A 10,662-nucleotide genomic window follows, 5' to 3' on the forward strand; every position below is an offset into this window, starting at 1 on the left:
TAGGCTATTAGTCTGAACCTACTGTTCTTTGTGGAATTTCAAATATCGAACAAAATGGAAGTTGTTACGTAGCTTTGGGCTTGGGCGAAAGGCTCCAAGTGAAGTCACGAGTCATTGGTGTTAAAGTCCAAGTTGAGCTGCAATTACAACATTTTTTATTTTTATTTTATCACATTCAGTCTGTAGTCATGGAGTCTGTGACTCGAATCCAAGTTATGTGACTCAAGTTTAGACCTCTGCACTTTATGATGTAACAATAAAGTAACACTGGCAAAAATGAAAGCAGGCCTGAGGTTCACTGATGTATGAATTACAAATAAACAAGATTCAGGAAGCTGCTAATTGATTTTCATACCCAGACATGAATGACAGTTGTTCAAATAGTACATTAACAAAACTGAAAACCCAATCAAAAACAGTGAAATGTTTTAAACGTGTTACTAAGTTTACGTGATTTAAAGTGCTACTGGTATGGCCTGTTAACTCTGGACAAACAGAACGTTTCCAGGCGTACCATTCCTTTCTTCTGGGCCACTACTCTTTGTGAGCGTGCCAGCTCAAGTTGTCACTGTCAAATAGTCCTTTACAACTCGTTTCCATGCCAGGCACAAACAGGGCGACAGAGAGAAGACTGAGGAACAGAAAGGGGCTCAGTTGAGTGACTGCCATGGTGGGCAGCCACATAAACAGCCCACCCTTTTTTTTCTCTCCTGCAGGACAATGAGACACTGTGTTACTGTGCCAGATTCGCCAAGAGACGTTGCCCTCCAGTTATTTATGAGTGTATCCTCAGGGTCGTGCGGCCATCGCCCTACATTTGACACAGTCTTTAAATGGCCACATCAGCAGACAGATAATCAGTGAGATAAAGAAGAGCAGCTCCCATGCCAGCTCCGGGAGGGTGGGGTGGGGTGTCCGGGGTTGATAGGGTAGAGGGGAGGGGTGTATATAAATGGAGGCCAATGGGCATTCACAATCCCACGGTCTGCTAGTGCTTCATCACCAGCTGCCTTCACCCGAGTTAGCCTGCAGCCATGGCGTTCAACGGAACCTGGAAGGTCGACCGCAGCGAGAACTATGACAAGTTCATGGAGCAGATGGGTGAGTGTGATAGAGCCTGAAAGTCATGCTGTACTCAGCTCTATTTTTGTGCTATGCACAGCCTTATAGTCTGGTATAGAAGGTCAATGAGTGTAACAGTTTGACACTGTAAAAATAAACTAGTTGTTTTACGTTAAAAAAAAAGTTTGTGAGGGAATTTTGTAAAAAATTAAAAAACAAATTATCTTGATATTCAGTTGTACTTGAGAACTGGCTTTTAAACTTTAAAAAAGGTTCTCAGGAGAAATTTAACTCACGCACTGAAAAAAAAGTTGAGAAGAATCATAAACATTAGACAAGTGTCTTCATTAAAATTTTGCATTCTGAATTGAGATCAAGATCTCTTAAGTTTTAAAAAAGTTTCACAACCTATAGTATTTTGTGGTGATGACATACTTGAAAAAACTTGACTCTCAATTTTTAAGCACCCAAATATCGACAGATTATGTAAAAATACAGAATTTTGGGGGTTTCTAACCTCAAAGATTCAAGTTTATCTAAAGAAGAAAAAGATTATACATCCACACAACTTGTTTTAGTTTATTTCAAAACATAAGAGTTTGAGTTTGACTTAAAACTCAACGATTTTGTCAAACCAGTTGCCTTGAAGTTTTTTTTTTTTACAGTGCAGTGCATGCTGGGAAGTCTGCTAATATACTGATCCTGTTTCTTTAAAAACTTAATTTAATGAATTGATTGAACTCTGTACAGTACATTCATTCAACTCATTATTTCAAGTCAAAAGACCTTAAGTTAGAAGAATTCATGTTTAGTTCTGAAAGTAAGGTTTATTTAAATTGAATAAATAAAACTTATACATCGGTGTTAAGTTAATTAGAAAAGGTTAGTTGTTTCCAGCATGATTTGTGACACTGGTACGAGCATTACACACTGCAGTGAGGTGTTGATGTGTTTGAGGTGTTTATGGTGGTACCAATAATAATAATAGCAGCAGCTAAATTAAGAACTTTTTGTGGAATTGGTCACAGTCACTTTCAAATGAACTTTCAGTAAATAATCTTCAGTTCATCCCATCATAGCAACAATCAAAACAATGTTTCTGTTTTTGTTTTTTTTTCTGTTTAACAATTAAGGCATTAATGTCATGAAGCGTAAGCTGGCAGAGCACGACAACCTGAAGATCACCATCGAGCAGACCGGGGACAAGTTTCACATCAAGGAGTCCAGCACCTTCCGCACCAAAGACATCGACTTCACCCTGGGCGTCCAGTTCGACTACAGCCTGGCCGACGGCACTGAAGTCTCAGTGAGTGTCCTCGGTATTAAACCAACAGCAACAAGAAATTGTTTATTTTAAATGCATGTTTACTTTAGGAAAATCGGATTTATTCTTAAGACTGATGGATGAATCGCTAATGAGGAAAGTGCAAAGCAAGCCAACCAAAACCAGTGCTGAAAGCAATGGAAAGTTCCAGTGAATCATTTGACTAAACATGGAAAATCCCATTGAAACAAACACATGCTGCTCAAATACACACTGTAAATATAACCTATTTGTTTTAATTTAAAAAGTTAGTGTCTGGGCTGGGCTTTGTAAAACAAACTTTTCTTGTCAAATACACTTGATATTAATCCAGTTTTTCTTGAGTTCAATAAGCTTCCTATATTAAGGTGAATAAGTTATATAAGTTCTGAAAATAAATTCCAGAACATTTGAGTTTAATTAACATGAATGAATAAATACATGAAATTACAGTAATGACAAAAGATTGTTTAACTCCAACTGTGACCAAATTCCTGCATGATTTTTTTTGCAGTGTTCACAAATGCAATTAAAAAAAAAAAAAAAAGCATCAAAGAGCTTCTCTAACTAACTGTATATTTCTAACCAGGGTGCGTGGGAGATGGAGGGTGACATGCTGAAAGGCAAATTCACCAGGAAAGACAACAACAAGGTTCTAACCACCACTAGAACTCTGGTGGGAGGAGAGCTTGTACAGGTCAGTGGGTCCACATGCATTTCATCAATAATATGCAATATGTTAATTTGTTTTGTTTCGATAAACGTCTCCACAGACACACAGCTCACCTCTCTGTCTTTTCCTCTGCAGTCTTACAACTACGAGGGAGTGGATGCTAAGAGGATCTTCAAGAAGCAGTAACCCGCAGTCTGAAGTTCATATTTTATTTTTATAGAGGTGACACGATATAGATGTGTGGTTTTCTTTTATTTTCTAACAATAAAACAAGGCTAAATCATGTGTATACTCATGTGAATCTAGTTTATATACCTCAGAAATGTTGATGTTTTCAAGAGATTTAAGAGAGGGACAGTTGACCACAGCATTGCACTATAATTGTCAATGTAAAAAAAATACTTGAAATAGGTGCTGACACAAACCAAGAAACGTCTAAAGTAAATTCAGTCAAAGGTATTACTCTTAAAACTTTATGTGAGAGAGGGCGACAGGACAGGAAAAGTACTGTATAACAGGAAAACAAGTGTTACCATGTCAGTCTAATGAGCCTCAGAAAGAATCTTTACGACCAGTATCACAGAGATGTTGTAGTGGTATCCAGGCATGCAGATATTTTGTGTTTTTCTGTGCCCAGATTTTGAGATATTTGTCTCCAAGATTCAAAATGCCGCTCTAATACCAAAGAGGACGATGGGATTCCTCATTGCACTGAAAAATGTCATTCACAAAGTTCAACAGCGGCTCGTCTTTCTGGAAACAACGCCCCAGTTACTCACGATAATCCACAGAACAAGTTGTCAACAGTTTTCAGAGGGACCACTTCATTAGCACAGTGTAGTTCCCATGAAAAACATGTTTATGGATTATCCAGGCAAACGGGCGCATTGTTTCCAGAAATATGTGCTACTGTTGCACTTCTTAAATGTCGTTTTCAGTGCGACGCTGATGGAGATTCTTCCACCTCTCTTGTGTTTGGGTGGAGGCATAAGTCTTTGGGATGCACGTCTCAAAATCCAGGCAAAAGATACCATCTGCATGATGAGATACAACTAGAGGTGTGTGGCACGCTGTGTTGTTGTGATTTGTGAAAACTACTTAAACTTGACTTGATGGTACTGTTAACTGCCTCCCACTCATTATTGTGATTGAAAGCAGCCTAAAGCATCCCACACAACATGAAATATATTGTACGTTGTCTTTAGACAGTTGGGAAATGAGTCAGTTTACACCAATGGTTCTTATATATTCTATAATCTGTAACAATAAAGCAGTTTTTGTGTGTCACTTGAGTCTGATATTGGTGTTATTTTTAGCATGCTTGAGTACAAGGTGTACTGTATGGATGGAGTTTATGAAAAGAATTATGAAATGTTTCTGCTGTTCCCAAAGTCTACAAACTTGCAAGTCACAGTGCCACCAGGTCAGCCAGCTGAACTGCTATCAAGTCATCACAATCAAGCACAAAGATCACATCTGGTTGATAACATTTTATGAGCATCATAGGTTAATAATCACTGTCTTGTTTAAGGGATGAGGGATTCTGTGGAAAGGCCCCATCACTGCAGCTTTTCAGACTCTGCTTTAAATCCTGCAGAGCATGACTGCAGCCCGATCACATGACGACAGCAGCGTCTTGTGCTGTCATGCGCTGGCCTTTAGGTGATATCCTCAGCAGTGGGTCTGAACAGCTGGGCAGAGAAACACACAAAGGGAAATGAGGTTTTCTCACATGATGGTGTTATGGAAATGCTGAGGATAAGGACACCCATTCAGTGTATGAGTATATGTACTGAGCTTCTCTGACCACTAGAGGGTGACCTGCACCAAGTCTTTTTTCCTAGAGTTGCACTAGATACTTCAGTGCAGTATGAAAGCTGGAATATCTTATTTAAAAATGCTTTTGGGGGTAGCAGCAAGATGTTTTAGGACATAAAAATACAAGGATAGACTTAGAGGTGGTTATATGAGGAGTGCACCAGGAATCATCTGTCATGCTGTGTGGAAAAGTAGCCTATCAGGGTCGGGTATATGGGAATAAAATCAGAGGAGGAAGGTTGTTTTTTTTTTTTTTTTTTGCACTTTGAGAATAAAGTAAAATAGAGTTGACATTTCCATTTTATTCTCATCATCTCAACTTTTTTTCTTGACATTTTGACTTTATTTTCAACATTTCAACTTAATTCTTGACTTTTCTCTCATAATGCAAAATAAAATCTTCCTCCACTAATTTATTCTTTGTTATTTGTGGCATTAATAGTGAAAGTTCAATTTTATTCTTGACATTTCAACTTTATTCTTAAAAATACATTATAAAAATAAAGTCTTCCTCCTCTTTTTTACTTAATGTGGCCCCACTCTGTGGTAGAAAATAGATGAAGAGTTGGACATAAAAATAAAATTGCTCATAGTAACAGTGCTCATTTTGACTTGCTAGATAAGAATTATGAGATAAAAAGTCAATATTTAATATTTTTTTGTTTTTATCATTACTAACTTTCCCTCTATTCTTTTCTTTTCCTGGTAGAAAGCTTCCAAATTTATATCACAATATGTATGCGAATATTTTCCATTATTTCCATTATTATTTCAAAATGGAGACTGCAATACACTGCTGCTTCATTGTAATCCATCACATCAGACAGATGCCTTCAAACATTTTACAAACCATAACCATCCAGACAACAGAATTTTTAAAGTGTTATGATCATATATTACAGTATGATCCCAGTATAAGATGATAAATGCTGATATTGAAACACTGCCAAGCCTCTACTCTGTATATCTTTTTTGGATTAACAAAAGCCACTGCAAAATTTATAATAGAGCAGAAAATCTCATCCCAGCACAATAGATAAGTAATAAACAGTAGAGCTGCTATCGTCCCTACAGACAGCCATCCAGACCTGGACAGGCTGAGATGATGTCTAGCATCAATCGATCGAAGCCCCCCACTGAGCCCTGAGTGGCACCCGCTTTCATGGAGGTATAAACCCGCTGCTCACAAGGCTAATCTGGCAGAGGCAGGGCTGCTTTGAACGCCGGTTTGCCCCTGAACCTACCACGGGGAGTGAAGTCCTCCGAGACCCCTCAGATGCTGTGAGGCTCGAGCACTGTGAGCCCACAGATTTTACTGCAAAAACAAGTTGGTGGGCCTCCGTTCTTTGTGTTTGGATTTCATGCTTTCCATTTTTAAATCAGCAAGATTTTTAATAAGGCTGTAGTTGTGTCTGGTCTCACACGTAGTGATGGATGTACAGTATTTTGACCTGCACCCATTCAGCCTATATTTGCACTATCCACATTTTCTGTATAATAATTATAACTAAAGTATGTTATTTTTTTTTAGAAAAAATATTTCATAACACATTGACAAAGTGTTAAAAATCTATTTCAGGCACTCTGTTGGTCAGGATGTTGATTGTTAAAATAGAAATCCACAATTCTGCCTACACACTGGATCTGTAAAACTTTGGAACACCTTTCTTTTACATGCTTTATGCCTTGTGGCTTCATGCTTAATATAAGTTTGTATATGATTATACACTAAAATCTAATAAATTGGGTATACTCAAAAAATTATGCAAACTCATTGCCTCAGAAAAACTAAGTAAAGTAGAGAGTTTGAAGTAGTATCATTGTAGAAACAAAAATAAAGTAAACCAGAGGCTTTTTGTGAAGATAGCACTATCGAAGCGGCAAGTTATCATGTGCAACTTCCTAGTGGGAGGATAGTCGGCATGACAAAAGAAATCGGGTTTTTTGGTGGTCTGGTTTGCTGCCAACATTGGCAAGAAAAAAAATATTAATGGCTGCCAGGCCACTGACAGGCTCTGCCGATGGCCGAAATTATGTAAATGGTCCTCTAACCATGTTTTGCTAGTCGCGCTCGCTTCTCTGTCCTCTCCTTTGCGTGTTTGTTTACTTTTACAGAGAAGCTGCGGTTGAGACGAGGTGAGGTGAAATTTGCTTTAAAGCGATAGTTCACCCAAAAATGAAATTGCATTGCAAATGTTACAACCCCAAGTTGAACTAGGGGATGAGGGGTGTAACATTAAATAAATATAACTGGGGGGAAAAGGAAGGAAGGAAAGCTGAGACAAAGATGTAAATAAAAGGCTCTTTTATTAACAAATAAAGTGTGAAATTAAGTTAACAAATTAAATTAACATAAGGGTTAATTTAAACCTGAAGTGCAGACTATGTAATGGCCCACTGGCTCTGACATGTGGAACACTGTCCAACGAATGGCCCACTGGCCCCGAATGGCTGCACTCTCCAGGCTTTTAAGCACCAGGTCCTGATTGCAGAGCAGCTGCACCTGATGCCAATCACTGCAACCTGCAAGGGGGGAGTGGCAGAACCTGGGCACAGGACAGCACAGCACCACAGAGACACTGTGGCACGTAACACTACTCACCCCTGTGCTGATGTGAGGATGGGTGAAGATCTCCAGTTCACAAAACACTCAAGGAGCTTCAGTGGAAAACAGTGTTGCCGCCAAATCCAGTACAATTGAAGTGAATGGTGACCACTTTTAAAACATAAAAAAAGAACAGAAAAAAACACAAAATGTCTCCGTGCTGCTCGTGTGGTGTAATCCAAGTGTCCGTAAGCTGTGACAATAAAATTTGACCCAAAAAGACACCATTTACACCACATTTTTAGCCAAAATGTCAACTGTAGCCTCTTAGACCTGATCCGCGTGCATACGCCTGAAGCGGGTACACAGGTTCTCGCCCAAGTGGTGCGGCTGCATTGATTTTATTTTGTATTACTAATCTGAATTTGCAAAGTAACTAGAAACTCAAGTTGTCAGATAAAATGCAATGTAGTAAAAAATACAATATTTTTATAACATAGCAGACAGTGAAAAAGTGTCCTCATATTTTGCTTAGGTAGGGTACTTTAGTTACTGTCCAGTACTGGTAATGGATTACATTTACATTGTAGTTTTGCTACCAAAGTACTGATTATGGGAGCAGTGTTATATACTGTATATGAAGGCTGTAATGTGTTTTCACAGCCAGTAGGCAGCGCTGTGGAGCTCCTTATGTTCTGACGGAAAGGGCCTCGCTCGCTCTATGATGTCATCCTCAGTCAAGTTATCATATGACACACACCCTGTTTGCACAGACAGACACACACACCTACATAATTATTGGATCTCCACTCAAATTTTTAAAACAATATCTCCCTGTACTTATCTGGAATCAAAGAGCAGACTGTGGCAACATGGAATCAGTGAGAAACAGGGAAGTAAGTTGGGAGGGTTAGCCTTGTGTGTTTTGATTGCTGTGAGACTGAGGGAGCAGGGGCCCACCCAAGGGAGATGGGAGCTGTGGATGAGAGAGGAGGGAAAATAGTGAGAGGTGGACAGAGAAAAGACGAGGACAGTGCGGGAAGAAGAAAACACTCCTCCTCACCCCTCTTCTTCCTTCCCTGCTGCGAAATCAAATCCACTGACTCACTCTGAAGTCGTCAGCTTATCTGGAAGAGTAACGATCACAAAAGACACCAACAGCGCGGCGGGGAGTGTCAGGGCTTTTGGTTGGGCAATCTTTCCAAGAAGACACAGCCCCCGTTTGGCCAATCACTGTTTAGACAATGACTGTGCAGACCTTTGCAGAGACATATGCAGGCTGCTGAGTGATGAGTCACCAGTTAGTCAGTGCTGCTGAATACTGTCTCTGAGCTCCTCAAATGCCTTTCACATTCATGTCACTGTGCATGCTCACAAGTGACTTTCACCGGTCTTGTGAATGTGAAAGTGCTATCATGATTACATGAGTGTGGGTGACGATGATTTCACAGCTACACGGACCAGATTGTTCACGAAGGTCAGGTTCTCTTTCACAACATTAAAAATGTATAACAACATCTGAATGGTTATAATTATATAATCTAGAAGTACAAATGTATCAGCCGGGGGCAAAACAGCCAGAGCATGAAGGTAAAATGCCTCTTAACGAGGATAGAAATACTTCGGGGAATCCCAGCCTGCTGTTGAGGACCCCCTACAGGGGTACTGAGATAAAATCTTAGGGCTGATTAACTGGACAGGGGGAAATAAAATCATATATTATTGTTTGGGGTTTTTTTTTGGTCTTCAGGTCTTTTTAGGCTGGCTTTTCTGGGACAGGAGAGAGTGGAGAGTGACAGGAAATGCAGGGAAACACCTGCAAGTACATGGTAACCATACAACAAAAAAGACTATTTGCACCCAGGTGAAAATAGTCATATATCAGCTATTATTTTACTTATAGCTGGCCCCCATAGTTTAGAAAGAGCGACAAAGTCTCTGTAGAGAGATTGTATTGGATGCATGGGTTAAACACAAGCCAACAATGCTATTTGCACCCAAGGTGAACTAGCAAATGTGGCTATCTACACCCACATGAAACACAGAAACAAGCCATGGCTTCTTCCTAAATTTACATTTTTGTTGCCTAAACCTAACCAAACTGTGACTGAATGAAAAAATAATAAAACAAATAGAACGTCTATTTGCATATGGTTGAAAATAGTCCCATGGCAGCTATTCAGATATTTACACCCAGCCGTCTAGTTTAGCTATAAAGAGCGACAAAGTCTCTGAAGAGAAGAGATTGTAATGGATGCATGATTTGAGTCCTGTGTGAAACTACAAGTCTGTGCTAACTTTTATTTTGCAACTTAATTGACTTATTATTAATTTAGTTTTATATTTTCAATGTTTGGCCACAGTTTTAGGAGTTTAGGAAACAAAACTACTTGATTAGGTTTGCAGACACCTGGGTCTTGTCTCTGCCATGTAAGGCTATATACACCTGGGTGTAAATACTCATTTTTCAAAATAATGGGTATTTTTAGAAAAAAACAACAACCAAACAGAAAATCCATTCACACATACCAGCCATTAATCACAAATGTGCTGTCACAAATATCGCACCGTGAAAAGTGACACCACACCATGCTACATTTCCTTGTTCTGCCATAACTGTGCACGGCTGTGTGCTCGGTTCTCACGTCTCATAGGTTTCCAGTCATGTAACACGAACAGGCTAAATATCAGGGCACAAACTATACAAAATACTGAGAATGTTTGGAAGTGATGCAACCACTGAAGTTTTGTACAATGTACCTATGTAATTTTAGTATCAATATTTTTTTGTTTGTTTGTTTGCTTGTTTTTTTAAGGAATCAATAGCAAATGAGTAGCACTGTATCGATCCTGCAGAGTTGCTCCACCTGCCCCTGCAGTGTACTTCAGTACAGTCTTAAAGAGCCACAAGCAAGGCTACAGGTATCTTATTTTCTGTCTGTTACTCCCTTCTGGCCTCTAAAAAGGATGCAATAATGGTTCAAAAAGGAGAAATTAAACAATGGTTGAAGTTCTCAGTTTCTAGAAATATTACGTAAAGCTCTGGTGATGGTTCACACGGAGACGTTGCTTCATTTTAAGGGGGAAAAAGTCACCAGCTCTGGGAACTAGAGTGTTAAATGTGGACACACTGAATCCAAAATCTCTTCAGACACAGTCTGTAACAGTGGTCAATGTTTTACAGCAGTGAGCCAAGCAACACAGCCGATAGGGAAATGAAAACAAAATACAGGCCCTGATGTCCGCGGACTGGATAAATCC

At 39.3% G+C, this 10,662-nt stretch overlaps 1 protein-coding gene across 1 annotated transcript; it reads left to right on the forward strand.

The window, feature by feature from the left end:
* The first annotated feature begins 942 nt into the window (after nt 1-942).
* On the forward strand, nt 943-4,071 carry LOC146305606 (fatty acid-binding protein, intestinal-like). The gene is made up of 4 exons (XM_084712277.1): nt 943-1,101; nt 2,196-2,368; nt 2,955-3,062; nt 3,174-4,071. Exons 1-4 carry the CDS (start codon nt 1,035-1,037, stop codon nt 3,222-3,224), a joined length of 399 nt encoding a protein of 132 aa, XP_084568403.1. The 5' UTR covers nt 943-1,034; the 3' UTR covers nt 3,225-4,071.
* Nucleotides 4,072-10,662: the final 6,591 nt, after the last annotated feature.

This window comes from Lutjanus erythropterus, chromosome 23 (genome assembly GCF_056507025.1).
Source record: "Lutjanus erythropterus isolate fLutEry1 chromosome 23, fLutEry1.hap2, whole genome shotgun sequence".
Lineage (NCBI taxonomy): Eukaryota > Metazoa > Chordata > Actinopteri > Lutjaniformes > Lutjanidae > Lutjanus > Lutjanus erythropterus.

Excerpts from the sequence above, each read along its gene's own strand:
- LOC146305606 (XM_084712277.1), top strand. The coding sequence starts at position 1,035 with ATGGCGTTCAACGGAACCTGGAAGGTCGACCGCAGCGAGAACTATGAC. Across the intron at positions 1,102-2,195 it reads CAAGTTCATGGAGCAGATGG|GCATTAATGTCATGAAGCGT; the intron begins GTGAGTGTGATA and ends TTAACAATTAAG. Across the intron at positions 2,369-2,954 it reads CCGACGGCACTGAAGTCTCA|GGTGCGTGGGAGATGGAGGG; the intron begins GTGAGTGTCCTC and ends ATTTCTAACCAG.